The sequence below is a fragment of the Montipora capricornis genome, unplaced genomic scaffold, assembly GCF_036669925.1.
Source record: "Montipora capricornis isolate CH-2021 unplaced genomic scaffold, ASM3666992v2 scaffold_489, whole genome shotgun sequence".
NCBI lineage: Eukaryota > Metazoa > Cnidaria > Anthozoa > Scleractinia > Acroporidae > Montipora > Montipora capricornis.
Genome location: NW_027180226.1, coordinates 37501 through 60000, shown reverse-complemented (window position 1 = coordinate 60000; position 22500 = coordinate 37501). Strand labels below are relative to the sequence as shown.

The window sequence follows — 22500 nt, the reverse complement described above, 5'->3', positions numbered from 1 at the left end:
CGCACGATTTAACATGGTCTTGAGTAGCGATTTCTTGTACCTTTTATCGACATGGCTTTGGTGGTGAAGCAGTAGGCCAGTGTTAGTTGGTTTACGATAAACACTAGTTTCCAGTTTGCAGCCCTTTTTGAGGACTTCGATACCGATAAATGGTAACCTGTTATCAGACGCTAGTTCCATGGTGAAATTTATGGATGGAGAACAACTATTAAGCATTGATAAGAAATCCTCTGCTGCTGGTACATTTTTCATCGTAGCAAACGTGTCGTCCACGTACCTTCTGTAAAATTCAGGAAGCTTGTTGTCTTGATCTAGTTTCTCCTCGATAGACAGAGAAATGCGTTTGCCATGAGTGGACCCAAAGGGGAGCCCATTGCCACACCGTCTATCTGAAAAATGTACCAGCAGCAGAGGATTTCTTATCAACGCTTAATAGTTGTCATCCATCCATAAATTTCACCATGGAACTAGCGTCTGATAACAGGTTACCATTTATCGGTATCGAAGTCCTCAAAAAGGGCTGCAAACTGGAAACTAGTGTTTATCGTAAACTAACTAACACTGGCCTACTGCTTCACCACCAAAGCCATGTCGATAAAAGGTACAAGAAATCGCTACTCAAGACCATGTTAAGTCGTGCGTTCCACCTGTCGTCCACATGGGAGTCTTTGAAATCTGAATGTGATCATCTCAAGGTGATGTTTACTAACCTCAAGTACCCCGACAGCCTCATCAAGTCCACTATCTCTCTTTTTTTCAACTCAGTGAGGTCTAAAAACCCTGGAAAGCAAGCTCAATTATCCACCAATGGAAATGCTGTTCACCGAGTGGTTTTGCCTTTTAAAGATCAAAAGTCAGCTGACGCAGTGAAAAGGCAATTATCAGATCTAAGCAGCAAAATCGATCACACTCTTCTACCTGTGTTCAAGAGTCGCAAAATATGTGAAGACCTCAAGATGTGTGAGCCCAAACCACCTATAATTAGCCAACAATGCGTTGTGTATAATTATAAATGTGATCTGTGTGATGGAGAGTATGTCGGCTACACTAGCCGACATTTACACCAACGTATTGACGAGCACCGTTATTCAGCGATCGGCAAGCACTTAAAGAACGACCACGCTCTTGAAACCATCGGCGACCTTTCCAACAATTTTTCCGTTTTAAAGAAGTGCAACGGAAAACTGGACTGTCTGATTTATGAAATGTTATTCATAAAGAAGAAGAGGCCATGCTTGAACACACAATCAGACTCCATACGCGCGAAACTATTTATTTAAATTTGTCACTATTTACGTTCATACTTTTACGTTTTATCACCTCGCACGGTATATATTAAGTTATAAAATTTTATTTTCTTTTCACTTGAAAATGATGACATGGAGTCATCGAAACGTTGTGTAAAGTTTCTTTCGCTCTTTTTTATCATTAGATGTTTAAGTAAATCTAATCTTATTCAAACCAATCATAATTGCGAGAAAGTTATAGACAACGCTTGCTCTTTCTTCGTGTCATGATTTTGGTCACGCTCTGAAAAAAGCTTTTTTTGGCGTAATATTGTGATAAAAAACAAATCGAAAGTGCTTCAGCGTTGTCTTTTTGTTGTGGACTCACTCCGCTGCTACTCGTGAGTCCACAACATTTTGACCACTGCGATGACGAATATCGTTGTCGATAAGAGTACAGACAACGCTGAACCACTTTCGATTTGTTAATTAGCCCACCGCTTTACACTGAAAATACCGCCCGCACACGTGTAACACTAATACAATCGCGAGACATTAAGATTGGCGTTTGCAGAAAACCATGAACGGTGTGTCTATCATAAATCCTTTACAATTCCCTCAACCTAACTTATTTTTCACCTTCGAGAACTTGCTTAATATCAGAAGCTAAAATGCAAGAAATTTACTCAGATCAAACCGGTTTCTTTGCATTGAACCAAATCACAGTTTGAAACGTCTCGAAAGCATGTTCCAGAGCAATCACTTAATGGTAATTTTAAACACTGTTGTAAAAGGCGATCACTAGTTTTAGCACTGACATCGGCTACTACAACACGTCACTTCGTTGTTCGTATGTTCGTATCGTCGTCAATACCTTAAGGCCGGGACACACTAGGCGATAAGTTGCTGCGACACGTCGCGGGGACAAGTCGCGGCAACAAATCGCCTTGTGTGACATGGTTAATTTCATGAAAATCATTGTCGCTGCGGCAGAATTTTGTCGCTGCGATCAGTCGCACGAATTCAAACCAGTTTGAAGTCGTGCGACTTATCGCAGCCACAAAATTAGCTAAAGCAACGTTTTCGCATCATGTGTACACTTCCGGCAACAAGTCGCTGCGACAAAATATAAATGAACCAATGAGAGAGCGTCATATAGTCAGCCATATTGAATTAGAAAACTAGTTCACATTCCCCCTCATACCAGATCACTGCGTGTGCACCAAACAGGCGTCGTGTCGCAGCGACTTGTTTTGCTAGTAGTACACATGGAGCAATTTGTCGCAGACATGTCGCTGTGACTTGTCGCCTAGTGTGTCCCGGCCTTTACGTTATGGTCGTTTCACGTTGTTTCGCAAAGCAACTAAAATGCGTCCTGCACGTGCAGCACGATTATTTTCAATCTTATTAATTACATTACTGTAGCCGTCGTAGCTGCTAAAACTCCCTACTAAGACATGGACCTGGACCTTTCAAAACACATTTACTTTTCCAAAACTTTTCAAAACTCCGAGCTCTTAAGTAGAATAGTAACAAAGCTGAGAGGCTTTAAGTACAAGACACAAGTCAAATTCAAAGACCCAAACTGTAGAGGTACCCATGCAGCATTGCGGTTGTCTTGGAAACAACAAAGCCTCTTGGCCAGTTCCATATTCTAACGGTTGGGTTGGATCGAGCATGAAATGGAGGCTAATGCAGGGGAATCTTTTCACATGCAAATTATTTCCCGTACAGAAGCCTCTATTTCATGCTAGATTCAGTCTAACCAAGAGAATACGAAGCTGGCCTATTGAATTGAATTAATCACCCGAAAGATGAAATGATGGGATCACGTATATTTTTTCTGGTGACTCGGGGATACTCGGAGGAGGTCGAATACTCGGATTTTTTCCGAGTATGCCCCGAGTCACCAATGAAATAATATCATCTCTTCAACAAAGTCACAGTCAATTGTAGACAGAGTAAGATCAGTTTAACCCTTTGATTCCTATAATCTAAAAGTTCATTCTCCTAACTGCTTGTGCAGATTTCTTTCTTGGCCGGTCATGAAAATTGGTGTTGTATCAGGATCACACCCTTAAGCTGACAATAATTTTCATTCCCAATACTTGTCTACCTGTCAGTGAATTGAAATTAAGAGGTGAATTTACATACTGATCAATCCTGAGCGTTAGCCCTAGCAAAGAAACTTCGACCACGGGCTGTTTGATATTTGACCCAATATTTTGCGCCTTTTGTCGCTCATTCCCAGTATCTTTTTTTAAAGGCCCACCTTCAACCGACAGGCTTTGCGTGCCTCGGAACAATTTTCATATATGAAAATTCCACCCGAATCCGAGATTCATCCAATTAGATCGCTGCGATAAGAAATACAAATTTCCATAACAAAAACAAATGGTCGAAAAGTCTGTTGGTTGAAAGTGGGCCTTTAAATAAGAGTTAGTTCATACAACGCAATGAATCAAAAAGGTGGTGGTTTTGAGGAAACCTACCCTTTGACTTAGGTTGGTAGTAGATGCCCTTGAGTACTGTGGATCAACAGGCTCGATCTGGAGAATCATAAACTCAGTCAGCTGTTTGTACGTGCATAAACTTCTAAAAGGAAAACGCCAATATGTTGCTGGTGTTACTTCTACACCTAAAACGAATTGAAAAACACATCGAATTAATTAATACTTGAGAAAATAAAATTTACAGTGCAACGCGCCTTACCGTGGCCATCCAACAAACTTTCACATTTGACAATTACGTGCAAATACGTCAACTCAACAACCCATGCAACCGTGCGGTGTTCAACTTACAATTGCGCCAACTTTGCAAGAAGGCGTGACTGTCAATCAAGTTCACACATCCTGATTGGCGGACAATTTGTAAACAACTTTGTGAGGTGGCCACCGTAAGGCGCGTCGCACTGTCATACTGTCTGTCAGTACTACACACACTACCATTCACAAACTTCCTATTCCATTGGCATGAACGCGCCAAACAAGGTGCACGCTGATTCTGATGAGCGTTGAGACAATGCTGAACTTATTCAAGTGCCAACTGTATTGAGACACAATTTTTAGCCTTCAGAATACAGCCAAAACAGCGTGATAACGCGCCTTTAAGTTTAAGCTGAGAATTTTTCTTTATATAATAAACTCAATAATACACGCCTTTTGATTGGTTCTCATCTATGATCTATTAGAGGACAGAAGCATAGCTGACGTCATCATAAAGAAAAACCCGTTTAATTCCTTATCATATAAAAGAAGACGTCAAAATGTGGCAAAAACATCTGTGTCACATTTGGCCATCGCCTCGTGCACCGCTTTTTTTTTCTCAAGACATTTTGACGTCATTTGCGATATATTAGCCTGATTTAGCAACAGAACGGGAACGTCAGTGGCGACGGCGCGCGCAGAAAAAACACCAATAAGAATTCAGAATAGAATAGACTCCAATCTTTTCTTCTCTATTCTAAATTCTCATTGGTAGTTTTGCTGTGCGCGACGTCGCCACTGACGTTCCCGTTCTGTTGCTAAATCAACCTATTACTGTACAGACGCACGGAAACATGGAATCTATTTGTTAAATTGACAGGAAAAGAAAGGTGGAGCAATGGACCGAAAACAAGTGGTTATAACAGGTGGGGGTTTCTTATGCCTCTTCATTTACCTACATGTAACATCTTTTTTCCGTCGACAAATAATTCATAGCATACACTATTACGTATTCAAATGTTGTTAAATGCCGAAGAAAGTTCAATTTGAGTCTACAAGTCAACAACCAATTGTGCTAGAAACTGTGTTAAAGATAATTTAGTCAACCAATTTTTCAAGGTTTACGAAGCTGTAGTGACACTTGTTTAATTTCTTCACTTTGGGTCGCCAAGAACATAATACGTGTGAGGCTTGAACTGAACAATTTTTAAACTTCTAACATCTGTCACTGACATCAAACATCTAACTACCGTGAAAAATGCTTTGAAAATGTACACCAGAGTCATCGATTGCAAGACGTACCTTGTAAAGTCATTGGATCAATGAACTGTAAATTTGTACTGACTCTATTGCAGATTACGACTTGACTGTAAGGAACAAGACAAAAGAACCAGGAAGTTATATATAAAGAAAAAAACATAACATCTTATAACATCTTTCTGGTTGAAAAACGAGGGATCCAACTCAGAAGAATTAAACACCAACCTAAAGATCGCTTTTCTTAGCGTCTAAATGAAAGATTTGGCAAGGCAAAAATGAAAATAACAATTATAATAAGGGATCACTCCCCCCCCCCCCCCCCCTCCCCCTTCCCTGTTTAGTCTTTTTAAAAGGATCACTTGATTGGGGTGCCAGGTCGCAGTAGCTTATTAGGCTAAATTGTGTGACACAGCCCCTTTAAGTAAGTTTAGGGTGAAGTGCAGCAATAACAATAGCAATAACAATAACAATAACAATAACAATAACAATAACAATAACAATAACAATAACAATAAAAACATGTAACCCAACGATGAAAGAAATTTTATTTTTAGCTACGACGCCATTCACGCGACCGTCCGTCCACCCTCTCTATATGCCAATGTGACCAGTATCACGTGACCATATCGTGGGCTCAAGTTTGGGCCCTAATCGTAAAAATAGCCACATCAGTGAAGGGCTTTATGTGGTTCGTATGCGCAAACATAATTGCTTTTGATGGACCATTGGAAATGATTTTTCACGGAAAAACCTTCGCTAAAGTATGGGGAAAATATCAGGGAAACAATTTCAAGCACTTTTAGAACGGCAGCTGGAAAATGACATCGAGGAATTGAGGTTAGCGATGAAGATATACATTTGCATACCAGCCTTTACTTTGACCACATAACATTCTAATAATAATAATAGTAATAATAGTAATAATAATAATAGTAATAATGATAATAATAATAATAATAATAATAATAATAATAATAATAATAATAATAATATGTCAAGGCCAACAGAGTGGACGTCAGATTTGTGGATCACAGGAGGAAACGAGTCTGGGCAGTTGAAATGAGTTGCCCCTGGTTAGACAACCGTGGGAAAAAGGAGAGGGAGAAGACGGAAAAGTATGCTCCACTGCGCTGGGAGTTAAGGAAGCAGTACCCTGGCTATGTCGTGGAACAGTGCAACGTAGTGATTGATGTGCTAGGCGGTTGGTCTAAAGATTTAGAGAAAACAATAAAGAAACTTGTGGGCGCTAGAGGAAGGGAGGTTCTCAGAAGGATGCAGAAAGCTATTATCTCAAGTTCGCTTAACATAGCGCGGGCCTTCAAGGCCATCGTCAAATAATCTTACGAACTTTAGAAATTATAGAGTGTTAGAAAATTTTAAGGATTTTTTTATTTATTTATTTATTTTTAAATTTAAATTTAAATTAGAATTTTAGGATTTAGGATTTTAAGGATTATTATTGTTATGATATATATATATATATATAGAATGTATTTTATTATTTTAAAACGCTCCTTTATATAGAGACTTATGTTCCGTAAGAGGACATAGGCTACGCTTTGCGCCCTATGTACTTTTAACATTAGAGCATCCATACGTGTATACTGCAGATAATAATAAAAAAACAATATGCCCAACATGGCGGCCATTAACAGCGTAACAACAAAAAAACCAAGGTGACACACGCTAACACCAACCCGGTGTGGCCAACACATCACGCATGCTCACAACCATTTCACCTGGTCAATTAGCAGCCATGGACAGCTGTTTCAGCCTTTCGGGCCTCATCAGCATTGCGTAGCGAAGATATCAGATGGGTGTTTTTGGCACCCCTTTAAGTGGCAGCTTCACATGCCATAATGTGGCAGGTGATATTTGGAAAGCTGGGTTGGGAACAGCAAAACTGTTCTCCCACGGCAAGCGTGTGGGAAGGTGGATCACATTAAGAGATCAGTGTGTCACGTAAATAAAAACAACAACAAAAGCAAGGTGACACACGCTAACACCAACCCGGTGCATGCGTGATGTGTTGGCCACACAGCGTACATGTACATCTTTGATATTGGACATCCATGTTATGGTCAATTGACACCTGTCAAAACGAGGTATCCGCTGGACAGAATCAAGCGACTATATAGTGGGCTCAAGATTAGAGCTCAGCGAGGTCTGCTGTTTTTTTCTTTTAAGTTGACCGCTGACCAGGTACTTGTTTTCGACTGGATTACAGGCTCAAACCAGGTTAACTTCTCGCAATCAGGACACAAACATAACAAGGCTTAATTTTTTGCGCATGCTTTCTGTGGCTCGACGCAGTTACATTGTACACGGCCATACTACGTCATCTAAAGTAGACGCTTTTCGTGTTCAACAGGAAAACGATTTGGAAAATATATTTTATTGCATTTTTTTGCTGGTTTCAATCCAGGTTTGACATAAATAGCTGTGTTTAGAACCACACTGGTGGCTACGCAGTTATTTTAAGTCAAGCATTGGAGGGATATAAACTTAAAGCTGAGTGTTAATTTGTTTAAAGCTGCTTTTTGCTCTGCATTGCAATTCTTGGCATATCTTTAGAAGATTTTTAATTTTGAATCTGATAAGGTTGAATGATGCCTGGACGATCTACAACAGAAAAGCAGAAACGAAAGAACTTGTTTGAGATCGTTTGTTTGGTTTGGTTTTCTTTCTTTCATTGCTTCATCAAGGCTAACCAAAAAATATCAAACTCGTTTTATCCCGTTAATTTGTTGTTTAAGTAAGGCTAGTAAGAATAAGTAACCTGGGAGCTCCGCTTTTAGGCTTGGCTAAATCTATATATTACCTTGTTGCCCATCGAAGTCCAAAGCGTAATTAATTATGCAAAACACAATCGCCTTTGTTTGTGGTCATGGAGAAATGACAGGTGTTGACACATATACCGCGGTAATAAAAAAAATTCTAAAGAATTCACGGATTCTTCTTTTTTTACCCAACCCTTAAGTTTGGCTAAATCTATATAATAATAATAATAATAATAATAATTATTATTATTATTATTATTATTATTATTATTATTATTATTATAATTATAATAATAATAAATAAATAAATAAATAAATAACGTGCCATGAATCAACTTTTCCTGACAAAATTTTGCAAACCAACAGCAACTTGCAAAGTGCATTCAGGACAGGCTGTAATTACCTAATATTCCCATGAGACCTTGAAACTTTTAATGGCAAGCAAACAATCTCTTCCTTCAAAATAAAAACAGATGAAAAGTTAGAGAAAACTTCTCCCACTCGTTGCAGCAACTGACTAGACCTTACATGCAAACCTTTCTTGTGAAACTCGTGTGACAAGTTAGATCACATGAGTCATAAAGGAGACTGGTAGACACGAGTGTGGCATTGTTTAGTAGACAACTTACATAGTGTAATATTAACGTTCATCTTCCCAAGACAGACATATGCAAATGGAGAGAACAATGCTGATGCATGAACTTGCATGTCATGTTAAAAAGGAAAAAGTTATTTAATAGACAGGTCAACCTTACGAAAATTAGGAGAAGAGAGAGACTGGTTGCAGTCTACTCTGACAGCTATGCGTTTAGTGGCTGTATTTTGCCTTCAGCCAACTGGGATTTTAAAATTATTTGGTCAAAAGTCATTCTTTTAGAATTTATTTCAATAGCCCTGGAATGCCCTCTATGGGTAGCACTCAATAATAACTCAATGCAATTACATCTATTTTTTTTTTCAGTGCTAAGCAATAAATTAAGTACACGTAATTATCTAAAATAATGTGAGATGCATGGACAGCATACCCGGCAGATAGGAATAATTTCCACTGAGAAAGTATACTTGTAATTGTAAGTGTTGCTGTGTACATCATGAGAGATGAGTTTCTCAGAGGTCTTGTATCTGCAACAAAGAGATCACATTTCTTTGTAAGACTAAATTGCATTAATCAATCGATGGGCTGTATCCTTTCAATGTGCACAACAACAAGAATTATACTTTCGTTTCTATGAGCTACATGTATGAACAAAGGGTTCAAGCACTTGTCAAGGAAATTATTATAATAATTATTGTAATTCTTCCATGTTGCACGTTACATGTACATGTATACATGTACTTTGTGTTTTTATATGCTCAGTAACTTAAAGACCCCTATCACAGCTACAGAGATACTGTATCCATTTGAGTGTACTGTAATTGCACTATAAGTGTATTCCCATGTAATCCAATAAAGCATTAGCCCTACATGTAGGTAATGATGGAAATGGGCACAGACAGACATTCCAACCCTACGCAATGCAATGCGTACTTAAATGACCACTCCCCATAGGGACTTTTCAGGGCCAATGAAACACAATGAACGAAACAACAGAACACAACAACAACTGTTAAGAATCCCAACTGGCCGGAGACCAACCAGTTGGCTATTTAAAAGTGCACCCGAGAAGTTGAACCATGCAGGGACTACCAGGAACAAATTCGACGATCGAGTGGTCAGAACGAGTCTTGAACCCGGGAACACCGGATCTCCACCTGAGCCACCAGTCATCTGTAATGGATGGAACAGGGTGGGAATGGGCCATTTCCGAGTTGCTGTTTGTCTCAGTTTCGAAGTGAGTCTTGGTGCTCAACTATTGTAAGGGAAATGAGTTTGATTTGCATAACAATTTGCAACACATTTCCATTTGAATGGTTTGAAACTGAGGCATGCAGCAACTTGGAAATGGGCTATTGATCAAATCTCAAGATTACTGTCACAGGAAACTTTTCGAGATTCCCATTTGGGAATTAAATGGGAAACTTTCCCACTCATGGGAAAAAATTGGGACAAGAAATTACTTTTGGGGGGAAAGTTTGGGTTTTTATTGGGAAACAACGTCTACTTTTCTTTTACATCCCAATATTGGGAATATGCTGTGAACGTTTTCCCAAGTTATACCCAAAGCTGGGAACAATATGGGAAAAGTTCCCAATTTATTCCTAATATTGTGAATTATGGGGGAACATTTCCCCAAGTTATTCCCAGAATTGTGATTAATATGGGAACATTTATCCAAGTTATTCCCAGAACTGTGAATAATATGGACAAATTTCCCAAGTTATTCCCAGCATTGGGAATGATATAGAAACCGTTACCCTAGTTATTCCCAGAATTGTGATTAGTATGGGAACATTTATCCAAGTTATTCCCAGAATTGTGAATAATATGGACACATTTCACAAGTTATTCCCAGCATTGTGAATGATACAGAAACCTTCACCCAAGTTATTCCCAGAATTGTGATTAGTATGGGAACATTTATCCAAGTTATTCCCAGAATTGTGAATAATATGGACACATTTCACAAGTTATTCCCAACATTGTGAATGATATAGAAACCTTCACCCAAGTTATTCCCAGAATTGTGATTAGTATGGGAACATTTATCCAAGTTATTCCCAGAATTGTGAATAATATGGACACGTTTCCCAAGTTATTCCCAGTATTGTGAATGATATAGGAACCACTTTACCCAAGTTATTCCCAGAATTGTGAATAATGTGGACACATTCCCCCAAGTTATTCCCAAAATTGTAAATAATAAGGGATTATTTCCCCAATTTAATTCCCAATAGTGTAACACAAATAAATGAAAAGAAAAGCCTTTATTATGATGATTCTATAGATTATAGAAATATCCTCCACGTTTCACCGGCCTTGCTCCAAAAGCAACATGAAGCATCAATGTTAAGAATTACACACTCCATGTCAGCACTTTATCCACTCAATGAATACTGTACCACTATCTTTCCCACTTTGTTTGAGGGTTAATTGGAGGACTTCACTCGGAATCTTGTTCATTTTTCTTCAATGTTTCCAGCGCCATCTTGTATAACGAGTGAGAGACAAGACTGGAACTAGTGAGCCGTTTTCATTTTGGCCAGCAGTCTCCACGGCAAGCTCTTAACGATTTTGGCGGTAATCGGCGGCTTTATTAACGTTTGTATCAACGCCCACAAATTTGTGATGATTTTTTGTTTGTTTTACTCTTTAAATGCTGATCCAAGGAAGGGAAATGCTTACAAGAACTCAAGTAAAAAGGTAAGCGTTAACTATAGGCGAATAACATTTGATTTGATGCCTTATTGTCTTCAAAATGACGATTTACATGTAGAGTACCTTCAAGTCAATTTTTCTGGCAAGGATACTTAATTTGGCTTTTTAAATGCTATAACCCTGCAATAATTGGTAAACCTTTTAACAAGAAAAATGAAGTTTTGGATCAAATGGTGAAGTAAACCATTTTGTATAAAAGTGCTCATACGGCGAATTAATTGATGTATACGATTGACAAATGATTCGTTCTGGTAAATGCTGCCTCTTTTCAATGCAGAATCATAAATGCCTGAGAAAACTAGGTATTATTGACGTTTGTAAGAAAAGAGAGCTAAATTTGAGTCTACACTTCACACACTTTAACTGTAATTGATTGAAATGATCACGAATTTAGAGGAATCGTGACTTGCATCATTGAAGTATTTACACGCATATATTTGTATTTTAGTTACCATGAAAGAAGAAGATACACTTCCTGAAGAAATTCTTTGACGGGACAGCAGGAAAAGGTCCTTTACAGCAGAGAAAAATGCTTAGCAGCCAATTCTGTTTCCCCGACCGTTTATGGTTTGATGTATTTAAGGATGACTCTTTGCAGACTTGTTATGGTTCTGTGGTTTATCTGAAATCTTAAAAAGCCCTTTTTGTATTTTAAATTTAAAACAAGAACCCAATCCAAAGATTTTGACCTGAAGGTAACTGCTTTGAAAGCAATTATTTTGTATTCTAATTTTTTGTGTGAGTCATGATGGTAACTGTTAGCTTCACTGGAATGGTGTCCAGCACATTTCTGATTTGCTGGTTGGAATATTATTTTACAGGAGCAGGTCACTATAACCTTGTTTCTTCCACATGTGCATTTCTACTTCTCAGTTATTTCAGGTCAATTCTTGATTTTTCTGACCTCGTTCAAGAAACATGAAAATTTTCATGTTTCACTCTCCCACCAACGCAGTACCACAGTTTCGTTAGAAACTATAATTTTGTTTACTCGTTCAAGAAAGTTTCAGCACTTGTAATGTCCAAAATTTCTGTCTCATTCCAAGTTTTTATTACTTCTTCCAAGAAATTTTAATCTAATTGATGCACAGCTTGGAATTATTCCAAGTCTGAATTTCCTGTGAAAATTCACAATTCTGTTCCTATGAAATTTCCAGGAATTCCTAGGAAGTCCCAGATTTATTTTGCAAGGGTGTGAACTATTTGGGAGTATTTCCCCACATTAATTATTTGAAGTTCTGATCAAACAACTCAACCAATTTTCCCAAAAAGAACAGAAACATTTTCTGATCCATTGCCTTTAGCTTATATTAAGTGTTTCCAAGTGTAAAATGCATTGTTTGCATTTTAAAGACACAGTCCAAATAATGGGCTGTCATAGTTACATTTATGCCTTTTGGAAAACCAACTGACAAATTTTGTTTATAGAGTGCAATGTGAAGTGCCAGCCTTCTACCCCATATGAACCATGTCAGTGTTAGCCCTACTAATGGAAATGGGCCCACACAACGCTCACATGGTTCATATGGGATAGAAGGCTGGCACTTCACATTACACTCCAATCAGTTAAGTCTATTCTCATATAAGTGCTACACAGGCAACGTTTGCAGAAAAAACGTAATCCTTCCTTGGGCAAATTTTGTTACCCTATTCCAGAGAGGTTGAGCAACACTGGAAACAAAACATTTATACGAGGATAGCATTATTAATATTACCGCGGCAGGTCTAATTTGCAGGTCGCGGGTTGCAGGTCATTGTTTCACCAATACAGAAAAGGTCCTAAACATTCTTAAAAGCTAACCTTAGGCCTAATTAGGCCTAAGGTTAGCTTTTATGAATGTTTAGGATACTTTCTGTATTGGTGAAAAACCAATACCTGCGACCTGCAAATTAGACCCACCGATATTACCAGTAAATGCTGTTGTAAACTTCTCAAACCACTCTTAAATCCAAGTTTAATGCATGTTATTTAATTATTCTAGTCTAAAGATAAATACTAATGTACACCCTTAGTGGTTATTAATACTGTTTATTAAATTGTTTAATTGTCACAGATTTGTGTGTTTCTCATTTACTATATAGCAGAGCAGTTGTCAATGGGCTGAAAATGAACAGTTGCATTCGAGGTTATGTTATGATTCCCATGGTGAACAGGCAATTATTGAGCCACCCCATTTGAAGGAAATTGCTGGGTCAAGAAAGGGAAATTATTGTGACAGGAATCTCTCGATAACAGGGGAAATTATTGGGACATGTAAATCCCAATATAAGGGTATTACTGGGACATGTAAATCCCAATGTAGGGCAATGTTTGGGATGCATGAATCCCAATATAGGGGAATAATTGGGACGTATAAATCCCAATATAGGGGAATTACTGGGACATGTAAATCCCAATATAGGGGAATTGTTGGGACATATAAATCCCAACATAGAGAAATTATTGGGAGATGTAAATCCCAATATAGGGGAATTACTGGGACGTGTAAATCCCAATATAGGGGAATTATTGGGACGTGTAAATCCCAATATTGGGGAGTTATTGGGACGTATAAATCCCAATATAGGGGAATTACTGGGACATGTAAATCCCAATATTGGGGAATTATTGGGACATATAAATCCCATTATAGGGGAAATAATGTGGAATTCTTGTCCCAAGATTGGTTTTTGTTGCACTTTCCCAATTTGGGAAATTCCCAAGAGAAACCCACTTAGAACACAGAAATAACCCATTTTATTCACAGATTGGGAATTGCAAAAAGTTTCCTGTGTGTAGATCTCCTTGCTCTTCTGATCGAGCAACAAGGTCAGACAACAGCAGGCTGTGGGTATCTGAGATTTTATTTCACAGCTATAAACAAGTGCATGCAATGAGAAAGGGTAGGTTTTTATTCAAACATTGCCCATGTAGCAGTTATATTTCAACAGAGATACTTTTATCCGTTTAAGAGCAATTTTAAGTGCTCCATGTACACGTATCTTTGTTTTCATGTAATCCACCTGGGCCCAATATATTATTGTTCATGAAAAGCCAATTGACATTCGTCCACAATTCAACACAAACACAGGCTTGAATTTTGCCTGCAGCAAAAGCCTTAAGATTGTAATGTTCTGTTGAAGGAAAACAATGGTCTCTTCAATTTTGGAGGCTAAAAATCTTCACAGTGGAAACGTTTTCTGGTCAGAAAATAGACTACAATAATAATATTTAATAATAATAATAATAATAATAATAATAATGATTATTATTATCATTATTGAACTTTCTGTAATTCAGGATTAGTTTAATCAGGCTCTGAACACTCTGAACAATGAACTTCCCCCTAACTTCTAAGTGTTAGCCCTTAGGTAGTAATGGAAATGGGCCCATACAATTTCTTCCCAGGTTAAAGTTTTTGGGAATCCGAGTTTCAGAACATTAGGATCTCAAACCACAGGGATTTGTGGTGCTACATGTACATGTATAGCAATACTAAAATTAGGCAATTTCATGATTACTGCACTGGAATACTTGCATAATAATTATTATGCATTGGCAGAGTTTGTGTAGTTGATTGAAACCCTAGTAACGAGGTTGAGTCGATTGTTGCTTAAAAGTAGTAACATGTACATGTATAACTATTATCTGTAGTTTCAAAACTTGCCTGCATGGGACAACAGACTGAAGAAACTCAACAAACTTGCGAGCATCAGCTCTTGACGCATAGAAAAAGTCCACTCCATCTAAAGAACATCCATGTAATCAAGGTTACTAAAATACAGCATTAGCCCACTGATTCCTGGGAGTGAGACTTAGGTCGTGTTCTAATGGGATCAACCGTTTCAACCGCAACCGGTTTAGGTTGAAGCGGTTGAGGTTTCCCAATAGAACACTTTTGCAACCGTTTTCGGTTGAAACGGGGTAACTCCTGGGAATAGTCATTACCAGAATTCTCTGCGTTGACAAGTTGAGGGAAAGCAACACGGCAGGAGCCCACGGCCGACTTTAAATGGCTCATGTAAACGACAGCGGTCGCTGCCAATGCTTTTTCAACCGTTTCAACCTAGTTTGATGCCAGTTGAAAAAGTTGATCAACCAGACCAACCAAAAACAGTTTTTTCTGAATAGAACACTAAAAAACGCAACCAACCCAACCAACTAAAAAGGGTTGATCCCAATAGAACACGACCTTACAGTAACAGATTTTACTCTGTCTAACGCCAGGCGATTTTACTCATCAACTGGGAAATCCTGCAATGCCTGAAGAGCAAATGGGTTAATGCCCTTTTCCTTAAGAGTGACACTTGCACCTTATACTTCACTCTGTCAACCGCCAGGTGATTTTACTTGTCGATGAGGGCAGCTTTGGGCGTGAAGGATCAACAACAACATCTAGATCCACTCAAAAATGTCGCCATTAGAGTATCCATCACCTCGAAAAAGCCTTTCTGCTCAACAATTCTCTGCATTTGTCTAACACTAATTCTGATTTTCATGATTTGTTCAATCTGTATGGATCATTTGACGGACTGTATCAGTTTTTGTATATTGGATATGACTCGTCCAAGCTGATAAACATACCTGATTCTTGCTTAACTTTCACAGTGTTTTGATGTGAATTGTGCTTTAAAATCAGCTGCTCCAAATAGAAGAATGTCTTTTTGTGGGATGTCTACAGATAGAGGGGCACAAACAAAACAAAAACAATTCACCATAAGCATTAACAGACAAATTAATTTTACTTTCTTTCAGGTTAATAAGTGATTTTGTTTTCAAGTCAGTGACTTGACACAGTTGATTTCATATTATTACAGTAGTTGTTGCCTTTAATTGGTAAGCAAATTTGTATGCCTTAAAGAATGCCCAAGTGCCAACTGAAGGCAAATTGACTACACGTAAACAGCTGTCATCAATCCAGTTTTCAGCCTTTTAAGCCAGAATTAGTGAGATACATGTACACTGTACATAATGATCATCGAAAACTGAAAAATTATCTGAAGGCAAGGTGCCAACGATCAAGCGGATGCATCATTTTCTAAATTTCAAATTTTTAGAACACCGTTGCCTAATGTTGTCAGGAATACAAATGTATCTTGTTCAAGATTTCAGTGAAAGTGCACTTCACTTTAAATATTTAACCGTTACGCTGTTTTTTTGGATGATCAATTACACTATAAATTATCAATGCCCTAATACGCTAATACAACAAATTCAATTTATACCACTACTTTGCAAACAAATACACTGGGCTAGCTGAAGGTTCACAGGCAATTAAGAAGTTGCAGGTATAATAAAGCTAACAAAGGCCCAGTTAAAAAAAATGCATAAACAGTAATTATAGTAAAAAGTAATAGGCTGGCATATTCCTAACGTTTTGGATCAATTTTGACAAATTAAAGAGTCTTTATAGAGGGTCCCTGTTGAAAAAAATTCTAACCATTAAAGGTACCATAAACTTAATATATAATTAAATTCTATTGAAAATCCTTGCAATGGCAAAAATTTGAAGCAAGTGTCAAGTCTAGGAGTCATACAATACAAAGTCCCATTAATTTTAGTGATGTCTGATCTACACTTTATATTCTGAGCTGACTTCTTATCAATAGTATACCTTTTGCCTGACTTGAACAACTGCCTTCCAGTAATCCTGAGCAGCCTGCCGATGGCAAGCATCACACATCTGACTTTGCACAACAAATTCCACCACAAACACTTGCTGCAAGATTGTAGAATTTACCACCTAAAAGCAAAATAATTAATCTGGTCAGTTAATTTAGCAGATAAAGAATCCTTGATCAGATAGCTTAAAATTTTCACAGAATGCCACAATCTTCATCATGAAAAAACCATGGGCTCAGTAGTCATTATGTAGTGCACTTGCTTTGAGAGCCGCAGATCACAGGTTCTAGACACGTTCTGGTTCAACTTCTTGGCTGCACTTTTAAACAGCCAACTTGGTTGTCTCCGGCCAGTTGGGATTCTTCAAGTTGTTGTTGCTCGGTTCATTTCATTGTCCCTGAAAAGCCCAGCCTATACGGGAGTGTTCAGCGTATGTATGTACATGTATGTATGTATGTATGTATGTATGTCCATTTCAAACTGCAGTTAGTCTACAGGTGTATGTAAGGGGCCAGTTAGGGCTAACCTGCAAAGCCCTAACTTCAACACCCAAAGTGGGGCTTGGAGGAAGATGTTAAGTGTCTCCAGTATTGAAGATTTATATGTCTGGACTATTTTTCTGTATGCTGGTCAGGTTGTGTGGGCAAGATTTCCCTGATCAACTCTAAGAGTCTTAAAAAAAACTGTAGACAGAGTGATGACTAACAATGGGAGCTGCTCTAATATGCAGGTAAGACAATGTTTACAGCTTCATGAAAGTTACCAGCAATTTTAAAAGGTTGTTATTAATAATTATTATTATTACATGTATAACAAAGCAGGCAAAGAGAGCAATTTAAAAGATAAATAAGACACAATTGTCTGTCCAGCATATTAGAAAATTCAAATTGTAATGAACATTTACAATGTACAACTGAAGATGGCATAGGAATGTTGAAACATGTCTTGTAATCTAATTAAAAGTGTTTATTGAAATCATTGCTCATCTGTTGTTCTTTCATTCGTTTGGTGGTCCGAGTCAAAATGGAAGTTTTCATTGCCACAAAGTTAACTTTCAAGGACTTGAATAATGGGTAGATCTGGTTTCAGACAAACTTTTTACATGTATGCAAAAATTGCAGGAAAATTATGTAACCATTGTGCAGACTAGTTAATGGCAAAAAATATGCAGATATAAAAGAATTTGAAGAGAGAATATTTTGTAAAATGCTTTGGCTAATTAGAAACTATCCATCACTAGCCACCGACCATGAGTGACAGTGAGATAATATAGCACAAACAGATGATTTTAACTCATTTATTCCTGCAACATTTACCACATTTTTGGGTACAATTCCGCGCAAGTTGCTCGGAGGTGAATAGAAAAGGATATCCAGAGTTTGAGGAGCCAATCAGTGTGCACATTCAATGCTATCCACCTATTTAAATATATACTAACAGAGTTTATCGACATGTTCTCAGAGGAGCGTCTAGGAATGGCACTTCCATTCATTCCTCCAATCTACTTCTCATTGTCAATTTGTTAACAACACTGTATCACTGTCATGTGGTTTGGCAAACTACTATTAAAATAATTATTATTAACCCTTTGCCTGATGAGAGCAAGACTTCTCGATTTTACTCGCCAATGGGGGCCAGAAATGAAATGAATGGGTTAACAACATTTAGGTCCATAAATTATGACTGTTCCTTCAAACTAAATTTCAATTAAAGTAATCATTGAAGAAGGAAATTTTTAATTAATAAACAGTACTAACCTCTTTCTGGATTGTCAATTTGACTTTGATTCTCTTTGAGTGAGGTTCTGTCCACACAAATCCAGCATCAACTAAACGCACCTGAATGCATTAAAAGACTTCAAAATGCTGATTTTAGAAGCAATAATTAGGACCCTATGTTCTCCATTGCATGGTTTCAGTGTGTTGCAGTTTGTGGTCCTATTTAATACCCAGAATTATTCTTAATAATTTATTCCAGTTACAAAATTAATAATTATTCTACCTTACAGCAATAATTCACTGACATACAACGTACATGTACAGTATTGATCAAAAGTAGTGCAAGCAAGATTGTGAGAAATTGATGCAACTGTAATCATTCTCAATTGTCCCTTAAGTTCTCTACTCAGACTGCTCAAAAGGGTTGTCCCTGGAGTCTCCCATTTTCCCCTTTGATCAAACACCAACATTTAATCTCCTTTAATTTTGACAGACTTGATTCAATTTACATTAAATGTGGTCTCCACATCTAGTCATTGCCAATGTCATCATTATCATTATGTACATGTGTACCTAATAACTTGTTAGGCTTCTTGCATAAACTGCCAAATGTTTCTCATTAAATACATGTAATACAGTGTTGGAAATAACAGTCGGTCATCGGACATTGTCCGACCAAATTTTGAAAATGTTCGGCCAATTTCACATTATGATCGGACACGATGACCGAACATCTCACCAGCACATCTTGAGTTATCTTCTTCAAGGTGTTGTCAGTCAATAAATTATGTCCGGTCCAATTTGTCAAATGTCCGACCAAAATGAAGATTTGAAAGGACATACATGTATGAATAATTTCCAGCACTGTAATAGTTTGATAGAAATAACTGGAACAAGTCTAACTTACATACATGTATAAATGATGTCTAGAATAATTATGTTATGAGCTATTGAAGTAATGAATAACAGAAAATAATTATTATACCACAATTTCTTGTACTCGCATCTGATTGGCTAATTTGCTGCTGTTGATAAGAATGCTGCTCGTGTTATGCTGACGTCAATTTGTCGCGCAGTATAATAGCCAATCAGGAATGCTCATCTTGGTAAATAAACCAATCATATTGCGAGAAAGTTATAAACAATGCTTGATCTTTCTTTGTGTTATGATTTTGGTAATGCTCTGAAGTAAACACTGTCTTTGGCGTTGAAGTGGTAAAAACAAATAATTGAAAGTGGATCAGCGTTGTCTGTACTCTTATCAACAATGATATTCATCATCACAGTGATCAAAATTTGTTGTAGACTTGCAACAGTTTGACCACTGTGATGACGAATATCATTGCTGATAAGAGTACAGACAACCCTGAACCACTTTCGATTTGTTAAATGCAAACTCTTTGATTAATTTATTACTAATAATGCTCACCTTGTTTAAACCTTTCAGCTTCTTTAAGCAAAGAGCTAATAGCTCTCTGGATTCCAATGCACACGCTACCCATTGGCTTGGTGGTTGTAAATACCTGATTGTTCAAAGAAGCATTAAAATTTTGAATCAGAGAAACTACATGTAACACGATTCAGGGCCACACACATATTTGTTGGAAGCCTTTGCAGAACAATGAAATTACTAATTATTACACCAGAAACGCTGGCTATTATTATTCAGTGAATAAAATACCCTGCATTCTGTAGTTTAGTAAATGTAATCACATTCGACTGAAGGCAATTACATGTACCCATACATCTTATTCCAAAATTGCTGCCATTTTAGTATTCTTTTGTTTCCATGCAAATTGGCACTTATGGCCTCGTTACGGTTAAGTATTCTTTTGAATTTTTACGTTTGAAAGCGAGGCCATAAGGGCCAATTTGCATGGAAATAAAAGGATATTAAAGTGGCGGCCATTTTGGAATAAGGTGTATTATTTTCAAAGTTTTCACAAACTTGCAATTTAGAAAACAGTGAAAATTCAAATGCAGTGAATACTTTTGTTATACCTCTTAAGTCAAATACGATTTCCAACTGGAGGAGAACATGACGTGCTTCAAATCTCGTGATCTCCCTTGGACAAACAAACTAATTTCCTAGGGAAACAAGACTTGAACCTTCGACTTGCATGTTATCTCAGAGCTTATGCACCATAATAAAGTGGCAAATTTGTTTGCCAGCCTTCATAAGAATTGCTTTTTCGGCTGTCATGGCAGTTAAAGGATTTCAAACAAGAAATTACAATTAAAAGCAATATTGAAGAAGGTGTACAGTATGATTTTTCACTAAAAGTTTTAGCATTCGTAACACTCAGATTTATTTATTTTTATTTGCAGTTACATGTAGGATTTGTAACATTTTGGAATAAAATGGTAAGGTCACACCTGTATAAAATTCGTTTTATTTTTGACTTGGGAGGAAACCAGAAGCACTCTATCTGCAATGATAGTCACAGGTAAACCAAACTCACTTTTCCCCCATCCTGGAAGGCAGGGGAGACGGGGTGAACCGTGATATAAAATCTCATCTCCCGAATATATACCCGGCCACTTATTTACGTACGAGTGGAGTGTATTGTTATATTTCTCGTTCTTCAAACGATGCTGCTACAAGAACACAACAGTGCTCGGGTATTCTGCAGTTACTCTTCCTAATTTCCCTAAGTATAGGGTTAAGATTCCTTAGACCGCGCAGTACAAACTTGTACACCTTTAAACATTTAATAGTTTTTGCTCAGCTGATTTCGGCTTCATGTACAATTCATTCACGAGCGCTTGAGTTGCTTCCCTTTTAAAGCTGGTAAAAATAACTGCAGTAGTCATATCTTACCTTTCACATGCTTTGCAATAATATAAATTGCCCTGTTTCGGAATTCCCTCTGTGATGTCGACTTGAGATCGGAGACATCCGACGCACATGTTCGAAGGATTTGGCGTAGTAAGAACCCCGCACTGGCAGCAAAGGCTGTAAAATAAGCCACACATAACAATTAAAATCAAATATCGTTTCCCAAATCTTTTCATCTTTTGTCAGTTAACCTTGACTGCGCTTCACTCGTGGGAACTGCGTCCATGTACTCCATCTTGGATTACTCAGCAACTGCCTCCTCCCCAGTCGCCCGCGCGTGAAAGGAAAAGCGTAGCGCGGGGAATGATGGGGAGGCGGGGAATTCCTCCTTCCCATCATTCCTCGCGCTCGCTCTTCCTACTTGCTACCAGTTCCCCGCACTCGTGCTTCACACTCACTAACAATTTTCGCTTGCTTCACAGAAAAAGTCTGAAGAGGAGGAAGTGGTGAGGGTAAACTGGGGGCGATTCATTAAACGTATTACACAGGGTACCTCGTCCACTTATACAGGCTACCCAAGTCGAGCGTTGAAATGTGACGGAAAGCATGACTATGGATTCAAGACTAATGTGGACGGACAGTCATACATAGACAGGGCATGAGACACCGACTGCGTGGAAAATGAGAACTGGGTATTAAATACCGGATAATGCATGGAAAATTTGATATATTTTCATAAATGTTAACGTATCAAAATTCAGCTTGAAAACGAGGCTCATAGTTGCTACTGCGAAGGTGGGGAGTCGACAAAGATCAATTAATTCGGGGGGGGGACAAACAAAGAGTACTATGGTATCTTCGAAAGTGGCCTATCAGCCTCGATATCTGAAGGAATCTTATATGTCGAAAGAATCCTATTCACATGGCAGAAAGGGTGGCTGGTTAGAAGAAAAACGGTCTAGCCTTTCCAAAATTTAGGACAACTATGGCAAAGTTACTCTACGCTGCATCGAATTTGATCGGCCCCCGTACGTTAGGGCAGCAGACTTGAAATATTTTAACATTGCCTGCTATTGTTATTGCGCATACGTTCTGCGCATCTCGGATTTCCTAT

General features: G+C 37.9%; 1 protein-coding gene across 1 annotated transcript in view; it reads right to left on the bottom strand.

Annotated features, from left to right (window-relative positions):
• Nucleotides 1-21713, bottom strand: part of LOC138036586 (60S ribosomal export protein NMD3-like) — a 36843-nt gene extending 15130 nt beyond the window's left edge. Inside the window, exons 1-11 of the mRNA XM_068882723.1 lie at nucleotides 21638-21713; nucleotides 21429-21563; nucleotides 20037-20130; nucleotides 18647-18727; nucleotides 16882-17010; nucleotides 15852-15942; nucleotides 14935-15013; nucleotides 8997-9093; nucleotides 8375-8427; nucleotides 5234-5298; nucleotides 3719-3864 (exon numbers count right to left, since the gene is read on the bottom strand). Coding sequence (XP_068738824.1) covers nucleotides 3719-3864; nucleotides 5234-5298; nucleotides 8375-8427; nucleotides 8997-9093; nucleotides 14935-15013; nucleotides 15852-15942; nucleotides 16882-17010; nucleotides 18647-18727; nucleotides 20037-20130; nucleotides 21429-21563; nucleotides 21638-21681 — 1014 coding nt within the window. The 5' untranslated portion in view covers nucleotides 21682-21713. The remainder of the gene's footprint in view (nucleotides 1-3718; nucleotides 3865-5233; nucleotides 5299-8374; nucleotides 8428-8996; nucleotides 9094-14934; nucleotides 15014-15851; nucleotides 15943-16881; nucleotides 17011-18646; nucleotides 18728-20036; nucleotides 20131-21428; nucleotides 21564-21637) is intronic.
• Between the last annotated feature and the right edge of the window lie 787 nt (nucleotides 21714-22500).